Here is an 18,251-nt window from a genome sequence, read left to right as displayed (position 1 = left end):
GTCAGTGTTGTTTCTCTCTGTGCTTGTTCTTGCAGCTCCAGAGCACCGGCCGGTTATTGGAGGAGCAGCTTCCTGAAATGATGACGGAGCTGCTGGCGGCCGTGCGGGATAAGATGCTGTGTCCATCTGAGTCTCAGCTGACGCGCTCGCTCCTGATGGAGGTCATCGAGCTCCACGCTCACCACTGGAGCCCGCTGGAGGCGCTGACCACCGCCTACTACAACAGAACCATCCAGAAGCTCACCGCGTGACGCACACGCACCGCTGGAGGCCCTGACCACTGCGAACCACAACACAACCATCCAGAAACTCATTAAGAGACACGCAAACCAACCACTAGAGGCCACGGACACACTACAACACACACAAGCTTTCTGTAACAGGATAGAATCGGGCGTGGATGGATGAGACATGAGGCATTATGGGATATGGGGTTGGCCCAGGGGTCAGAGGTCAGAGGGTAAAATATGCAGATTGAAATGAATATGTATATGTTCACACTTCACATCTACATATTCATGAGGTGAGCCAGACGTGCAGACGTGAAACCAGACAGTCATTAGACGCACGCGTGCAGACGCCAGTCACTGTCTGTCACGCTTTGCAGACTAAACCTCCACAGAAAGACAGCGCAGAAGAAAATAAATACAAACGTAAAAAAAAAAAAAAAATCAAAAGAAAAATTTTATTTTGCTTTAAAAATGAAGCCTATATTTTATATTGTCATTATTTTCACAATTACACACATTCCAACCCCCCCCCCCCAAAAAAAATTACATTATCACGATGCAAAAATACAATTGAATTACTAAATCATTATATTTTGCATAATTATAAAAATTAAGAGATTTTTATTTTTTTGCATTGTATCATTTTCATTAGTTAGTCACATTTCCACCCCAAACTCTATCATGATGCATAACTACTTTTATTACTACAATTACAATTTAATTAATACATTATTATTTTGCATTAACAATGATCATTTTCAGAATGAGATTAATTTAATTTAATTTTGTATTTTTACTTCTTCCTGACAATTAAGCACATCCTCCTTAACCAAAATTGATCATGATGCATAAATACTTTACATTTTAATTAATAAATAAATAAATGTTTTTTGCATTTAAGTAATGATGATCATTTTGAGAATGAAATTATTTTTATTAAATGTTTTAAATTGAACTCAATTTTGTATTTTCACAACCATTCAATAAGCACCAAAAAACACCCTCATAAATGTTAAAATTTTATTAATTCATTTTTGCATTAATGATATACTTTTTTTTTTTGGAGAGTTTGGGTTACAAATATGCTTAATACTCATGAGAATTGACACAGTTCCTTGTTCCTGAAAATATTAAGCAAAAAAATTAATTTCTCAAAGATTTTCTTTTCTTTTTTCTGTTTTTATTATTTAATTTTTTGCATTATTTTCATGATAGTTAAGCACTCACCTAAAAATGTTTTTATTTTTTATTTTTTTTACTTTTGTTTTTTATGCATGATTTTTAAATGTATTTTAATTAACCATTTTTGGGGGTAATTGTAGGTATGTGCTTAATATTCATGGAAATAATGCCAATGTGCACAAAGACTTAATGCTCCTCAAAATAGGCTTCATTTTCTTTAAGCAAAATCAGAATTCCCTGTTCTATTTTTTCTTTTGATTTTGTTGTAAGATATTCTCTGGCCGTGTTCATGAATTGTGTTCATTGAATTGTGGACCCCAGAGACTGGACGAGCTCTCACGTCTTTTCTTTGGCCCGGGGGCTGCTCTTCATCCATCCGTCCCGTTTGGCCCCCCGGGTGTCAGGAGCCGTCGGCCGACAGGGGCGTCCAGCTGGAGTCACGCTGACTCTGCTGGAGCGAGCCTTTCTTTTGTCACACACACACACACACACACACACAGCAGATGGGAGACACACTTTAGTGTGTGTGTGAGAGTACACATTCAACATGAAGTGGTCAGGTTCTTCATGAACATCAGTCGGATCGCTTGAGTTTCCTGTTCCCGTTCCGTCTCGGGCCGCGTCCCTGTTTATAATGTGTTATAGTGTCCTTAATATTATGCATTATTGTTATTATTATTATTATTATTACTCTTTCTTTGTCGCGTTTTTTACAAACAACGTATAAATGTCCATGTAATAGGCTTCGTTTGTGAAATGCAAGCGGAACGCGAATCATTCGTAACATGTTGTGTTGTTGAATGATTCACCAACTCGTTTTTCACGAATGAGGTTTGTATGTTTTTAGTCGTAGATCTGTTGCACAGGATTACTTTCGTTTTGCACTGTTTTAAGGCGATTGCTTTAAAAAATTAAAAAGAAAAAGAAGATAAACGTGTACGTAAAAAGTGATGCGGGTTGTGGAGGTTTTCGAATGTTAGTCGAACACTTTTTGCTAGAATGATTCATAGAATCAGGTTTTTTGGGAGAAAATAGTGGCCTTCGAAACCCCTGCGAGTTGAATCTCTAGCTGATAGAAAGGCCTGTGCAGCGAAGACCATTTTCTTTTTATCGCCCTGCGACGTTCAGCTTCCTAAATAAACAATGTGAGATGTCGAAAAAAAAATAAAAAATCGAGCATGAATCGAAATGAAACTAAACAACAATGGCTATTGAGTATATAGGCCGTTTTGCCGTGGTCGTTCTTTGCAAGTCGTTCTATTTAAAACTATTTACTTTGAACTAAATTTGTTTGCCGAGGATGGTGGTCGAATCTTTTAACGGTATATCTAGCTATTACGTGTCGATTTCTCTGGCTTTGACGACTGTGTGCATTGATATTGATTTAACACAAGCCAGTCATCTAGTTATAAATAAGCTACAGTACATGTAATCTTGTAAACGGCACATTGAATATGAATTTTAGACCATGAGGAGGAACATAGGAAGTGTTTTTGAACTTTTTTGCATAGTCGGTGACCTCCAGCTTAATTTAGGGGAGGAAACACACGCAGAACCTCGTGGTTTGCCGGCCGGTTTGGGGTTTGTGTATTTTCTGTCTTGCATCAAGAATCCACATGAAAAGACAAACGCACACATGAGGGTTGAATCTGGCTCATATTTCACCCTAAATTTTAAAGGAAAAAATATTGAAATATTTTGCATAAAGTAGATTGAAGTTTTCTTCATGCAAAATATGATTTAGCAATTTTTTCTTTTGATTTTTTTTTTGGCCAGATTTCCCCTCAGAGTGATTTTATACATGCATACTGAATAGCTGATGCTCGGTGAGTGTGTGTTTGTCTTTAAAACATGATTTCAGTTTTTGTATTTTAGAGTTTCCTTTGATTTGCTCTCAGCATCATCAGGGTTTGTTTTAGGCTCCGCCCCATTCAAGCAGCAGGCATCATGTGACCTTTGACTTCTTCAGTGTTGCGACCCACCAGACTATTGAATGCAGATCATCTTCATTTGCATCTAATTGACATGCAAAGCAGATGTGGCAACCTTGTCAGCTGACCAAACTGTAGATCTGGGCTCATTCAAAGATGTCAGCGATTGTTTTGTTTTTTATGCAACTGAAAATAAACTGAGAAGGGGTGTAACATGAAGTGTTTGTCCTTTTCTTTGATGATTATTGCTTAGTGATGTTTGCTGTCCATTTTTCTTCCTTTCGTGCAGAGTGAAGAACTTGCTATGTTATTGAAAGTGTTATGTTATTATGATTTATATATGGTTATATAGTATGTATTCATATTTTGAATGAGATTTTATTTGCATGTTTTTGGTTTTCATCTAAATTTCGCAAATTTTATTAGTTGTTTATAATTTCAATTTTTTTTTTATTTCAGTTTAGAAGTTTTCTGCAGCTTAAAATGATTTCTTGGTTTCGTTAATGATTTAAGTTTTTAGTTAACAATAACAACACTGCTTTTTTGTGTTGTTTTGTTGGGCCTGCGTTTCCTATCCCAACTAACAAATTTATCTATATTTTATGATCATTGCATTTTTGGGGGTGTATGGGTTCCTTAATAAATAAAAATAAAAAATAGCCCAAAATTTAAATAAATAAATAAATAAATCTTTTAGAATAATAATAATAATAAAACAATTTTTAGCTTAGGATTCTAATATTGTCAGTTTTTTATTGGTGATATAATTAAATTCTTTATTCTATATATATTCAATTATGATTCATCTAGGTTTACTGTCCATATTATTCAAACATTTCCAATTATATAAAGTATTAAAAGAATACGTGTTTAAAAGAAAGTTCTTTTTCCGTAATACTCTTTTCTGAACATTTTGAGATGACTTAGCATTTAAGTTCATCAAACCTGGTTGTGTGTAACTGACTGTGGGTAATGTTACCTCAAAACGCATGAATGCACACTTTGAAAATCCACTAGAAATAGTACACCATCCAGACTCCTCTTGAACATCACATTCATGCAATTACTGATAAAAACTAGCGAAAATACTAATACAAAAGCTCATAAAAAATTACTAAAAATAAAATTAGAATGAAAACTGAAAATATACAAATAAAAGCTCATTCAAAATATTCATAAATACTATCAGAAGCAGATATTGACTGTAATGTGCTGTCTCAATGTCTTTATTAACATCTAGCATCCCTTTTGTTTTCTTCTACACCCCCTTCATCATCATCATCATCATCTCCATAGCACCCTCCACTCTGTTTGTGTGATTAATTGCCATGTCCGGGGTGAGTGTGTCGCCCGATTGTTTCTATTGTTTGTAGATGACAAAGGAGCATTTGGCTTCACACACACACACACACACACACAGCTGGATGCTTGCTGCAGCTGCCACACAGATTCAAGCGCAGCGATCTGACAGCTGTGCAGGAGGACAGAGATCAGCTACCTGCAGAGAGAATGTGTGTGTGAGTGAGTGACGGCCAGTGCATGAGACCAGATTCTTGACGGAATAGTTCACCCAAAAATGGGTGAAATTGTGCTGTCCAAAATGTAGATGAGTTTGTTTCTTCATCAGATTTGGAGAAATGTAGCATTCCATCACTTGCTCATCAATGGATCCTCTGCAGTGAATGGGTGCCGTCAGAATGAGAGTCCAAACAGCTGATAAAACATCACAATAATCCACAAGTAATCTACACCACTCCAGTCCATCAATTAATGTCTTGTGAAGCAAAAAGCTTTGTGTTCGTAAGAAACAAATCCATCAAGTTGTTTTAACTTCAAACTGTTGCTTCCAGCTAAAAAGCGAGTCCTCTCTCCATAATAACACTTCCTCCAGTGAAAAGTCCATCTCCTGTTGTTTCTCACATTAAAATCCACACATATATGTTTAGAGCAGTTTTGGACTGTTTTGGCTTGTAAACGGTGCTTGATCTGTGCAGATTTCCCTCCTGATTCAGACCAGATGACTTTTTTACTGGAGGAAGCGTTATTATGGATTATGGACTTGGGATTTTGGCTAAAAGTGATGGTTTGAATAGAAAATGTCTTAGTGATGGATTTGTTTCTTACAAACACGCAGCTTTCGTCTTCTCAAGACGTTAACTGATGGACTGGAGTGGTGTGGATTATTGTGATGTTTCTATCAGCTGTTTGGACTCTCATTCTGACGGCACCCATTCACTGCAGAGGATCCATTGATGAGCAACTGATGTAATGCTACATTTCTCCAAATCTGATGAAGAAACAAACTCATCTACATCTTGGATGGCCTGAGGGTGAGCACATTTTCAGCGAATTTTCATTTTTGGGTGAACTTTTCTTTTAATACTTCAAATATGCAACTCAGATATGTTCTGTTTTATAGCCATTTGTCGTTTTTTATTTCTCTCTCTCTGGAGGAGCTGTACAACCATCGGCCCACATCCTGCCCCTGCCAGCGAGGAAATGATGTCATGACCTGTTCACTTCCTGAATGAACTGTTTAATGGTTGTGTTTTTCTGCCACATAACGTATTGCTGTTGGAGCCTGGAATTCTCTCTCTCTCTTGTTCAATCCCTCTCTCTTCTGCTCCGTTTTTCCCGCTTTCATCTTCTCTTTTGAGCCCTTCGCCCCCACCCCCCTGTCTCCGCTATGGCTTCTTGTTGAAAACCCAAACCTCTCTTCATTTCCAGCCAAGCCTGATCCGCTTCCAAATCCTCCCTGCCCTGCCTGCCAACACCAACAGGCCGTCCGCTCGGAGCGCAGAGGAGGCGCTGAAGCGTTTTTCAGCAGCGATGAACTCAAAGAGGCTTCTTTCTTCAGCCTGCAGAGGGAAGACTTGTGTGACAGCGTTTGCTGTAGGGGTTAATCTGAGTGCTCTGATATCTGGATAGAGAAACACTGAGAAAAATGTTTGTAGTTCACCCAAAAAATCTAAATTACTTACCCTCATGTTGTTTCAAATTTGACTTTCTGTTTTCTTTAGAAAAAGGAAATGTTCAGGCAGCTGTTTTCCATAAAATACAAACATACACTGATCTGTAAAAATATATCTGTTGTTTTGTAGTTCTGTCTGTCCGTCTATCTATCCGTCTATCTATCTGTCCGTCTGTCTGTCTGGTTGTCTTTCCGTCTGTCTGTCTGTCTGTCTGTCTATCTGTCCGTCTGTCTGTCTGTCTGTCTGTCTGTCTATTTGTCTCTCTGTCTGTCTGTCTATCTATCTATCTGTCTCTCTGTCTGGTTGTCTCTCCGTCTGTCTGTCTGTCCATCATTCTGTATGTCTCTGTAGGAGATTATGTTATTATGTTTGTCTCTGCAGTGTTGTGTTAGTCTCTCTCTCTCTCTCACACACACACACACACACGCACGCACTCACTCACTCACTCCCCCCCCCCGGTGTGTGTCGGCATGTGGTTTAGGTGTCAGCTCATGAGCAGCAGGCAGTAGCACCTGATGTCTTTGTTGCTAAGCTCCTGCTCCTGTCTAGCAACTGTCACCGCGAAACTATCCTGGGAGTGTGCCCCTGTTGCTATGCGACGTGAACTCCGGTGACAGGCTGAAGGTTTGACCCCTGCTACGCTCGACAGCGACAGCAGCAGCAACATGTCGTTCTCATCTCGTCTCTCCAACTTCAACCTGAGGTGTGTTTTCTGTTGAACATTTAAAATTCCTATAGCTCACTAGGCACTAGGTCAAGGATTCGATTCCCAGGGAATGCAGGAACTGATTAAATGTACACCTTGTAGCGGCATCTCCATAACTGAGGCCGATGCGATGCACATCTCGATGCAAAGCCAACGATTTGATACATTATAGAGACATAAGCAGCTACTGATGCGATATGATGTGAGACGATTCACCCCTATTAAGATGCAGTGCAATTTGATTTCGATTCGTAAAAGTAGTAAAAGTGTCAGTTTTGGTCCGTCTACACTGAAATGCAACCCCAGAGTTTTCAAACTAAAACGGGGTCTGCAGCGTTTTCGAAAGTCTCCGTTTTTGAGGGCCAAAAACACTGGAGTACTGTAAACGACAGGCGTAACCATCGCAAAAGTTATGCGTCTTAAAATGAAAGTGCACTAGTGTGAACGTAGCCTAAACCCAGCAACAATGTCTATTTTGTCAGTCGCTAGTGCACCTCTTGAGATCAGGGGAGTGATTACCTGCACAGCTTTTGCCTCTGTTACACTAGAACAGGGTTCCTCAATTAGTTTTCGCCGAGGGCCAACAATACCAAGCCAAGGGCCACTGACCGCGTCGGATTCCGCCATGTTTTAGGTCACGCTCAGGAGCACACAGCGTAAACAAATGCAAATCACCACAGAAAAAGCCGACCGTTTTACATTCATATTTTTGGAAAAACATCTTAAATACGCTTAGAATAAAACGGACTAATATGTAAATCTCTTTAAATAAAAAAAATCGCTCTGTTGATTGTCTGAGAGGCTGCAAATATTCATTACTAATCAGTCTCCTTCACTACAGTGGTACTGATATAACTGCTAAAACACTTACGACAATTAACCATGGTTTTACTAAACGTGTAGCGACCGTGTTTTTGGTGTATGTATTACCATTCCTATAACCACAATCGTATTAAATACCATGGATAAACTATGGTTAGAGTAGCAAAACCATGGCTAATTTTGTAAGGGGAGAATACACTACAGCTAGATCTCAAACAGTGGATCATGGTTATATTGCCCGGTAAAACTGCTCAGTGTTAAGAGTTAAGCCATTATAGAGGTAACAGAACTTGAAGCTGCTTTGAAACGATGTGTATTGTGGATGCTATGCAAATAAACACATTGACTTGACCGAACCAAGTTGAAGACACCTACTAGCGATGCCGAACAACGATGCGAACCATTAAGTGAATGAACTAAACTTAATCTGTACAAAAAGTGGCCGGGTATTAACGAGCTGCCGCAAATAACATTTCCATATATGATTTCCTTCTATTAGTGGTGTGAGGGCTTACAGTTTAATGCAAATCACTGTATCTATAATAGGCTATATTAAATCTGCAGAGATGAATTATAAAGCCACATTTTATTTTAGATGTTTACCATGTTTTGGTTTAATTTTCATCTGAGTTCCGTAGTGAATGTAGACATATTTAATGTTTATGATTCAACTTAGATCGCGTTGGAATGATCAATTGCCATAGCCCTTATCATCAATGTCTGCAGGTAAAATCTCTGCTTTTTCGGCTTTCTAACGCGGAGAAAGCACGTTTTTCACACCGGCCGTGCAAAGGGATATGACAATTTATGATACAGTAAGCCTTAACCACTGCAACGCGATCTTAAGTAGAATAATATAAACATTAAATAATATAAAAAGTCTACATTCACTACCACTCAGTCTCCGCTGTAGCTCCCATGACCTAAATTCCCAGAATGCATTGCCGCTGTGACGACACATTCCCAGACTCTCTCTCTCTCTATATGTATATATATATATATATATATATATATATATATATATATATATATATATATAATTATTATTATTACAATTATCATATTATTGTTGCTTTTGTTAAAATAGTCACAAGATGGTCACAATTAATAAATGTTCAGATTTTTTCCCCAGTAGTCTGTTTTATTCAAACAATTATGAACAACTGTCCCAGCTCACCTCCAGACTGGATCTCTTCTCTCCACTTTCCCTAATTGCAAATTCAATCATTAGATCTGTCAGCATTAATATTTTTACACTTAGATTTTTGGGGATCAAACTGTAACACTGTGTGTGTGTGTCACAACCAGACGTGACGCGACGCGATGAAAAGTATCTTTTCCATGTAATTTTTGTCCTAACTACCCGTGACAGCGACCATTCAGCATTTAGCATTTCAGTCCATTCACATTTGAATCATATATTTTCCTGTCCACTTTTCTTTACTTCACACTTGCCATGTTTTTGCTGTCACATAGTATCTACACTGCATTGCAAATCATTTGAACCTTGTGTCAGTACATTATAAATGGAACCAGTTAGCAGTTTACTGTCAGGGATTTGTCGTGTCGCGCCGCGCCGCATCCAGTGTAGACGGCATCACTGATTATAATAAGTTCTATTGTATTTTGTTGCGTCGCGCCGAACCGCTCGCGTCCGGTGTATATGTAAGTTAATCGCTTTCTGATGCTGCTTTGAATTTTTATAACACATTATTGGAAATATGGGCCAAACATTTGCCAGCGGTCCGCCTATTGAGGAACCCTGCACTAGAATTTAATTGAAGTTGAAAGTAACCCAGAATGTTTCTTCGAGTTCTGTGCTGGCAGCCGTGTCCCTTCAGCCGAGCGCTTGAGTTTTCATGCCGGTCAGGAGGTTCTCAAAACATCTCCAGCTACACACACACACAGCTCATTGATTTGCGAGGTGGCATGAGTCTTGATGAGTGAACGTGTGTGTTTGCGCGCATGTTTAAAGCAGCTCCACATGAAAGTTTGAACCCAACACCGCAGTCACGTGATCTGCTCTACAACGAACCCCGTTGTTCGCGAGCAGGTTTGATTTGGCCGGCCGTCAGTAATTGCACACACAGGTGTGTGTTTGTGTGAACGGCAGGATTATTTGCCTCCGCCGTCACTGTGGTTTCTGTCCTAGTTTTGAGTCTTTGATGGTGGATTTTATCAGGATTTAGTGCAAAATAAGTGACATTATTAGCTTACAAATCATAAGCGAGATTTGCTACCAGACGACAGTAATTAGAGATGTTTGCTAAGTCAAGAATCATGTTTACTGTTGCTCATGTTTAGTGTTAGTGAATGTTCAGTGTGTGCATCGATTATGAGACGCACCATTTTCACCTGCTGGACCATAAAACAGTTTTAAAAAACTGTGATGCACACTGATTTTCATGTTCATTATTTTCTCATGTTTTCCAATACAAATATTTCAAAATTCTTTAATGAAGATACATTTACTCCAGAAGCAAAATTTTGATAAAACAGAAAATGCCTAGCAACTGCATAGCAATGGCCTAGAAATCACACAGAACACCCTAGCAATTGCATAGCAACGCCCTGTCAACACACAGAACCATAAGAAAACACCTAACTGCATGGCAATGCCCTGGATACCGTGTGTGTGTGTGTGTGTGTGTGTGTGTGACACCCTAGCAACTACATTGCAATGCCCTTGCAATGCACAACACCATTAGAAAACACGTAGCAACTGCATAGCAACACGATGGAGATCATGGAAACCATACAGAGCACCCTAGCAACTGAAATGCCCTGGCAACGCACAAACGATAAGAAAACATCTAGCAATTGCATATCGACGCCCTAGCTCCGTACAGGTCAGATTTGCACACATTATTTATTCTTTATTTTGACTTTAATTGAGAATAGTCCTGAATAAATAAACATGTTTCACTCAGATGCTACTGCTGTTGAGAATTCACTGGGTGGGGGGTGTTTTCACACCTCACTAACAGACTGTGTTTCTCACTAACAGACTGTTAAAATATATTCTTGTCTGTCTCACACATTCTTCAGGAGACAAAAAGAGACAGGAATCTGCAGAGAGAGACTGTGAAAATGACAAAATACTCTATCTATACATTCATGGATGGATGGATCAATGTTCTTTTAGTATTATTTATTTAATTAATGGTATTATATTTATTAATATTTTGAATTATTTTAGATATACAGTATATACAGGTGCATCTCAATAAATTAGAATGTCGTGGAAAAGTTTATTTATTTCAGTAATTCAACTCAAATTGTGAAACTCGTGTATTAAATAAATTTAAAGCCCACAGACTGAAGTAGTTTAAGTCTTTGGTTCTTTTAATTGTGATGATTTTGGCTCACATTTAACAAAAACCCACCAATTCACTATTTCAACAAATTAGAATACTTCATAAGACCGATAAAAAATTTTTTTAGTGAATTGTTGGCCTTCTGGAAAGTATGTTCATTTACTGTATATGTACTCAATACTTGGTAGTGGCTCCTTTTGCTTTAATTACTGCCTCAATTCGGCGTGGCATGGAGGTGATCAGTTTGTGGCACTGCTGAGGTGGTATGGAAGCCCAGGTTTCTTTGACAGTGGCCTTCAGCTCATCTGCATTTTTTGGTCTCTTGTTTCTCATTTTCCTCTTGACAGGTTCAGGTCAGGAGAGTTTGCTGGCCAGTCAAGCACACCAACACCATGGTCATTTAACCAACTTTTGGTGCTTTTGGCAGTGTGGACAGGTGCCAAATCCTGCTGGAAAATGAAATCAGCATCTTCAAAAAGCTGGTCAGCAGAAGGAAGCATGAAGTGCTCCAAAATTTCTTGGTAAACGGGTGCAGTGACTTTAGTTTTCAAAAAACACAATGGACCAACACCAGCAGATGACGTTGCACCCCAGATCATCACAGACTGTGGAAACTTAACACTGGACTTCAAGCAACTTGGGCTATGAGCTTCTCCACCCTTCCTCCAGACTCTAGGACCTTGGTTTCCAAATGAAATACAAAACTTGCTCTCATCTGAAAAGAGGACTTTGGACCACTGGGCAACAGTCCAGTTCTTCTTCTCCTTAGCCCAGGTAAGATGCCTCTGATGTTGTCTGTGGTTCAGGAGTGGCTTAACAAGAGGAATACGACAACTGTAGCCAAATTTCTTGACACGTCTGTGTGTGGTGGCTCTTGATGCCTTGACCCCAGCCTCAGTCCATTCCTTGTGAAGTTCACCCAAATTCTTGAATCGATTTTGTTTGACAATCCTCATAAGGCTGCGGTTCTCTCCGTTGGTTGTGCATCTTTTTCTTCCACACTTTTTCCTTCCACTCAACTTTCTGTTAACATGCTTGGATACAGCACTCTGTGAACAGCCAGCTTCTTTGGCAATGAATGTTTGTGGCTTACTCTCCTTGTGAAGGGTGTCAATGATTGTCTTCTGGACAACTGTCAGATCAGCAGTCTTCCTCATGATTGTGTAGCCTAGTGAACCAAACTGAGAGACCATTTTGAAGGCTCAGGAAACCTTTGCAGGTGTTTTGAGTTGATTAGCTGATTGGCATGTCACTATATTCTAATTTGTTGAGAGTGAATTGGTGGGTTTTTGTTAAATGTGAGCCAAAATCATCACAATTAAAAGAACCAAAGACTTATATATATATATATATATATATATATATTAGTTTTTTTTTTTTTCAATTTATATTTTAATTTATGGTTTAGTAATTTTCTTATGTGCTTTTGTTTATTTCAGTTTTAAGTTTAATACATTTATTACTTTAACTTAAACTTGTTTAATTTAGTTGCTGAGGCAAATTTTCGTTTTGATTTTTCATAGAATATTTTTATTTTATTTTATTTTTTTGCTTGGTTAGAAGTCCCTGTATGTTTTTTTTATGTGTTCTCTTTTTGTAGTGAAATAAGTATTTTGTTAAATACTGTTTAGCCCAATTCTTTTCTTCAGATCTGAAGTTTATGGTGTTTTCTGTTCGTCTAGGAGTTTAGCAGATGCTGGTCACTATTGCATGGAAAAGGGCTGCGTGAACATCCTGCTAAACATTTCCAGAAAACAAAGACAGTGCGGGTGAGTGAACAATGCCAGAGTTGTTCCTTTTACACATGCAAGTCAAACTCTAGTGTAGTGAACCATTGTATTCTTTTTTTTTTATTTTTTTTTTATAGTTTCTCATCTTTTTAACTTTTTAAATTAAACTCTCAATTATAGATGATATGATAATGAGTGGAAAAAATCTCGAATGACAAAGAGCATTTCATCATTTCTGTCTGGCTCCTTCACACACACACTCATGCCGTGAATATGATGCGGGCGGGAGCGCAACCGCATGATTTGACATGCTGTGAATAACAGCTTCCTGTCTCCTAGAAACAGTGTGACGGTGAGCGCTGTCAGCATGCCGCTGTTCGCATTTCCCACTCAGTGTGTGTGTGTGTGTGTGTTCTGTCTGACAGACTGAGATGAGGAAACAGCATCAGCCTTCAACATCACTTTAACTTAAACTGTCTTAAAGTATTTTTCACCCTTTCAAAATGCCGTTCATCACCGATTCACAGCCAGTGTTTGGAATGTAGTGCAGTGCACAATATATACTGTACACTGACTATTTTTCTACTACTTTGTATGTGAAAAGGTTGTCAGCATGTAAAAATTAAAATTTACCAAACAAAACAGTAGTTTGCCACATTTTTGTTGTTTAAATCAGCAAGTGGATTTAAATTATTATCTTAGATTTAAATACTTAAAAAAAAAAATTAAAATAAATAAAAAATAAACATTCCTAATACAAATATTAATAAATCAAAATAAAAATAATAACAAAATATAACTTCAGTATAACTTTAAAACTTCAAATTTTTATTATTATTTTATTATTAAATTATATTATAATTAAATTATTTTATTTAAAATATATTGAAATACATTTTGTTATTATTATTATATTAAAATAAATTATTTTGTTTATAATTTTTATATTAATAAAATATTAGGTATTACTAAACATTTTATTTTATTATTAATATTTTAGATTAAAATAATAATACTTGTTGTTGAAGTTTTTATAGATTAATTTAAAATATTTTATTTTAGGATTATTTTCTTTTGTATTCATTTTTATTTAAAACTCAAGTATTTAAATTTGAGATTATGAAATGAAACCACTAAATGTGCATAATGATGATGACGTGGTAACAATGTTGCAAGCAACTTTTTTGAAATGTTCATTGTTGTATGCTATTATCATTTTCACTGAATGTTTTGGATTTCAGTCAGAAATACTTCTAGCTCATGCCTCACACAAGAGGTTGATTTGATCGCATTGCATTGTGGGATGCAGTCTGTGTTCTAAAACATTCTTCATAAAACAAACATTTCCTGCTCTGAAATCTGATTGGATAAGCGGCATTCGGATCTGTCTGCATACTTGAGTGGCCCGGATTGTTAAGGGTGTGTGTGTGTGTGTGTGTGTGTGTGATTGTGAATGAAGGCTGACTGGAGCCAGAACCTCCTCCCTGTCTCTCCCACCCAGCAGCGCTGGAGCCCGAGCACCAAGGACGTGCGTCTGTCTCTCACCACAATAGACTATTGAGAATATGAGACACAAACAGGCTGAGGACTGACGCCGTCACCGCTGGAACAGACAGACAGATGGACAGACGTAGAAAGGAGCGTTTACATGAGCAGATATTTCATTTCTCCGTCCGCTCACCCACAGCATTCCTTTATGTGCTCACTATTATCATCTCTCTTTTTCAGCTGCCAGACGTTATTGTATTTCTTCAGGATCAATTCTGGTCATATAAACGTCCTCAGTTTCTGTATGTTTGTGTCTGATGGTGTGAATGTGTAAACTGTCATTCGTCTGACAGAGAGAAATAATCCTGTGGGTTACCACCTATAAGTTAAACAGTTCTGTGCTGTTATTATTATTCGCCTCTCTTGGATACTTGATGCTGATTGGTTAATCACTGCATTCTACAGTCAAATTTGTAAAAAAATTATACGTAAAAATCATTTAAAATTATTATAATCATTTAAAAAATATAATAAAAAATAATTCAATGATCAATATTTATGATTAATAAATGAACACTGGTGTTTTTATCATATTACTGCGTACTTGGATTGTGTACTACAGTGATTTTACCATGTTTTAAGGAGATTCAGGCACTGAACACCTAGCAACACAAACAACTATAACCGTGGTAAAATCACTGTAATGCATAGCCTTTCACGGTTTATTGCTTTTATAATGCATCTTTATTATGAGGACAGCATTTGGAGTCAGTATTTTTTAATGTTTTTCAAAGAAGCTTTTTCTGCTCACCAAGGCTGGATTTATTTGATCAAAACAGTGAAACAGAAAAATGTGAAATATTATTACAATTTAAAAAAGACATTTTCAATGTGAATATATTGTAAAATGTAATTTATTCCTGTGATCAAAGCTGAATTTTCAGCATCATTACTTCAGTCTTCAGTGTCACATAATCCTTCAGAAATCATTCTAATATGCTGATTTACTGAAACATTTCTGATTATTATCAATGTTGAATTTGATTTTTATTTTTTCAGCATTCTGTGATAAATAGAAAGTTCAACAGAACAACATTTATTTGAAATAGAGATCTTTAATATCATTATAAACGTCTTCACTGTCACTTTTGATCAATTTAATGCGTCCTTGCAGAATAAAAATATGAATGAATTTTGAACAGTATTTAAGACAGAAGTATAAAAATGAAAGTAATCTGAGTGACGTTATTATTTCCCCTGTCAGAAGGTCATTGTAATGAAAGACAGTAAATCTTTGACAGCCTAACTACAGTATACAGTGCTTGTGATCATGCAATTGATTTCTCTGTTGATTAACTGATGTATTTCGGCTCAGTTCTGATTGACAGCGAGGCGGCAGCGATATGATGTTGGGTGTAATTGATATGATAATTCATCTCTTTCTCTTTATCTCTCCATCTGCTAAACGCAGCTCTTCTGCATTGTCTCCTGCGGTCAAGTGTTGCCCTGTCGCTGAGGGTCAGGGGTCGCGCGGGTCAAGCGAATCTGCCCCGCCACGTGAGCCAGACAAAGACGCATTCATCACACACACATACACAGACACACACACACACACACACACACACACACACACTAATTGCTCGCTCTCCTCTTTTGACATGCACATCCTCGTTCTCTTTTCATACAGTCTGTCTATTGCTCTCTCTCTCTCTGTGATATTCTGGCTGACATTGCTGGCGTGGGCAAAGTCTTCCACTCTCATCTCTGGCAGAACAATCCTTTCAGTCCCCTACAGTGTGTGTGTGTGTGTGTGAGTGATCCTGAAATTCTTCTGAATTTCTCACATTGGTTAAATGCTTTCAATAGCCTGTTAAATGCAGAATGTATTTTTTCAGATTTTTGTGACCCAAAATGACTGTATCTGTTAAGTCAAATCATTTTTTACTTTATTTATACACTGAAAAATGATTTTCTTACTCAGTAATTCAGTTCAATTATCTGAACAATCTTAAATAAAAATACATTTACTTGAGAAGCAAAGTGATATAATTGATTTCAGTATAAACTCACTTACTCATTGTAACATTAAAATAACCGTTTTCTGTAAAGATGCTCTGAAGCTTTGAATATTGTGACAAGGGCTACACATACACTGTAAAAAGTGATAAGTTGACTTAACTTAAAAAAATTGAGGAAACCCGTTGCCTTAAAATTTTTAAGTAAATGATCATTAAAAAAATAAGTTAATTGAATTGTCAAGTTCACTTAACTTTTTTAAAAAATTATTATGTACTTAATAATTTTAAGGCAACGGGTTTCCTCAATTTTTTTAAGTTAAGTCAACTTATCACTTTTTACAGTGTATAAAGTAACAAATCAAATCAATTTTTTTTTCTTCAGAAAACAAGACATCTTAATATCCAAGACTAAATTTTATTTATTCATTTATTTATTCATTCATTATAGAAAAAATGACATGAGGGTGAGTAAATGACTGAATTTTCATTTTTCATCTCTTAGAGTCACATACATGTTGCAAATGTTAGATTCTAGTCTGATACTTTGTGAAATAAATTCAATGTAAAGTGTTTGCATAAGTCGGCTCGTAAAAAATCACAGCTCACATCAGAGAATTGTGGAAGGTTTTTTTGATTTTCTCATCTTGCGCTGTGAATACATGAACCCGCTGTGCAGGTCACCAGATTGAATTTATCTGGCTCTCGCCTGCTGAATGGCGTGTGAAGGCCAAACTAAATAAGAAAGTGTGAAATTTTGAACACACAGCGCAGTATTAGTGAGAACTGATGTCTGAGAGAAACACATCAACTCGAGAGTGTGTGTTTGCATTGAAATAATCTGAATAACCACTGAATACTGACCCAAATATGTCATCTCAGCAAAATAGGGTCAAAAGGTCTTTATACACTTTTTAACAAACTTTTTAAAGTAAGTGTGTACATGCATCTACTTTTCTGTAAAAGCCTTTTTGGTTCTTAACGGAGTGAGTGTGAACATTCATAAGCGTTTCATGTAAATTAATGATTAAATGTGTTAATAAACAAAAAAGTGTAACACGTCATTGATCTGTTTGTTTTAGATTTCACGACCAGCCCGTCACAGCAACACTGACTCAACCAATAGTGTGAGTTTGGGGGCGTGGCTAACTGTTTGACTGACCAATCATGGATGGGAGGAGTGTTGGTTAAGCTTATATGGTACAAAATTACACACTTCAGCTTTAAAGCAAGGAAATTAAAGGTGAGTGTTTGTGTGTGTGTGTGTGTGTGTATTTCCCACTGTCTTCCACTCTGATTCAAGATTTCATTACTAACATACTTAATTGCAAAAGTTTGTCTAAGAGTGCAGTCAGAGATTGTGTGTGTATGTGTGTGTGTAAGAGAGATTCCAGACAGACCACCCCACTGCCTGGTTTTAGGGGGTCTGTGGTCTCATTCCTCATTTCCTTCTGTCGCAACTTCTCACGCACACACACACACCAGAGTGTTTCTCACTGTGAAGCATCAGCAGCTCGTGTTATGTTGGCCGTCACCATGGGAGCGTCATATTACTCCAACCAGGAGCCCCAGTGAGCTGCAGGGGCCCCAAAAACTGTCCGGACACTCCACTCCACACTTACAAATATATGAATAGAATTAGATTAAACAACAGAACATAAAACCACCTGTCATTTATTGTAAAGTGACACAACGCTAACACACTTTCCGAGCAAAACATTTCACAGAAAGGTGTTTGTTTGGTTTACTAATACTTAGGGTCTTTGTATTGTCATTTTCCCTCCAAAACGATGTAATTTCCTGGTGGATGATCTCATTAAGGAACTGTCTTGTGTCAATTATAATGTTACAAAAGATT

At 37.4% G+C, this 18,251-nt stretch overlaps 1 protein-coding gene across 4 annotated transcripts in view; it reads left to right on the top strand.

Annotated features, from left to right (window-relative positions):
• The window catches only part of ctif (CBP80/20-dependent translation initiation factor), an 84,838-nt gene extending 83,234 nt beyond the window's left edge, over positions 1 to 1,604 (top strand). For all 4 annotated transcript variants that reach the window (XM_058758541.1, XM_058758540.1, XM_058758539.1 and 1 more), the window contains one exon: positions 36 to 1,604. In XM_058758541.1, coding sequence (XP_058614524.1) covers positions 36 to 251 — 216 coding nt within the window. In that variant the 3' untranslated portion in view covers positions 252 to 1,604. The remainder of the gene's footprint in view (positions 1 to 35) is intronic.
• The last annotated feature ends 16,647 nt before the right edge of the window (positions 1,605 to 18,251 follow it).

This window comes from Onychostoma macrolepis, chromosome 21 (genome assembly GCF_012432095.1).
Source record: "Onychostoma macrolepis isolate SWU-2019 chromosome 21, ASM1243209v1, whole genome shotgun sequence".
Lineage (NCBI taxonomy): Eukaryota > Metazoa > Chordata > Actinopteri > Cypriniformes > Cyprinidae > Onychostoma > Onychostoma macrolepis.
The sequence above is the reverse complement of the archived record's forward strand: the minus strand, read 5'-3'. Positions and strand labels throughout refer to the sequence as shown.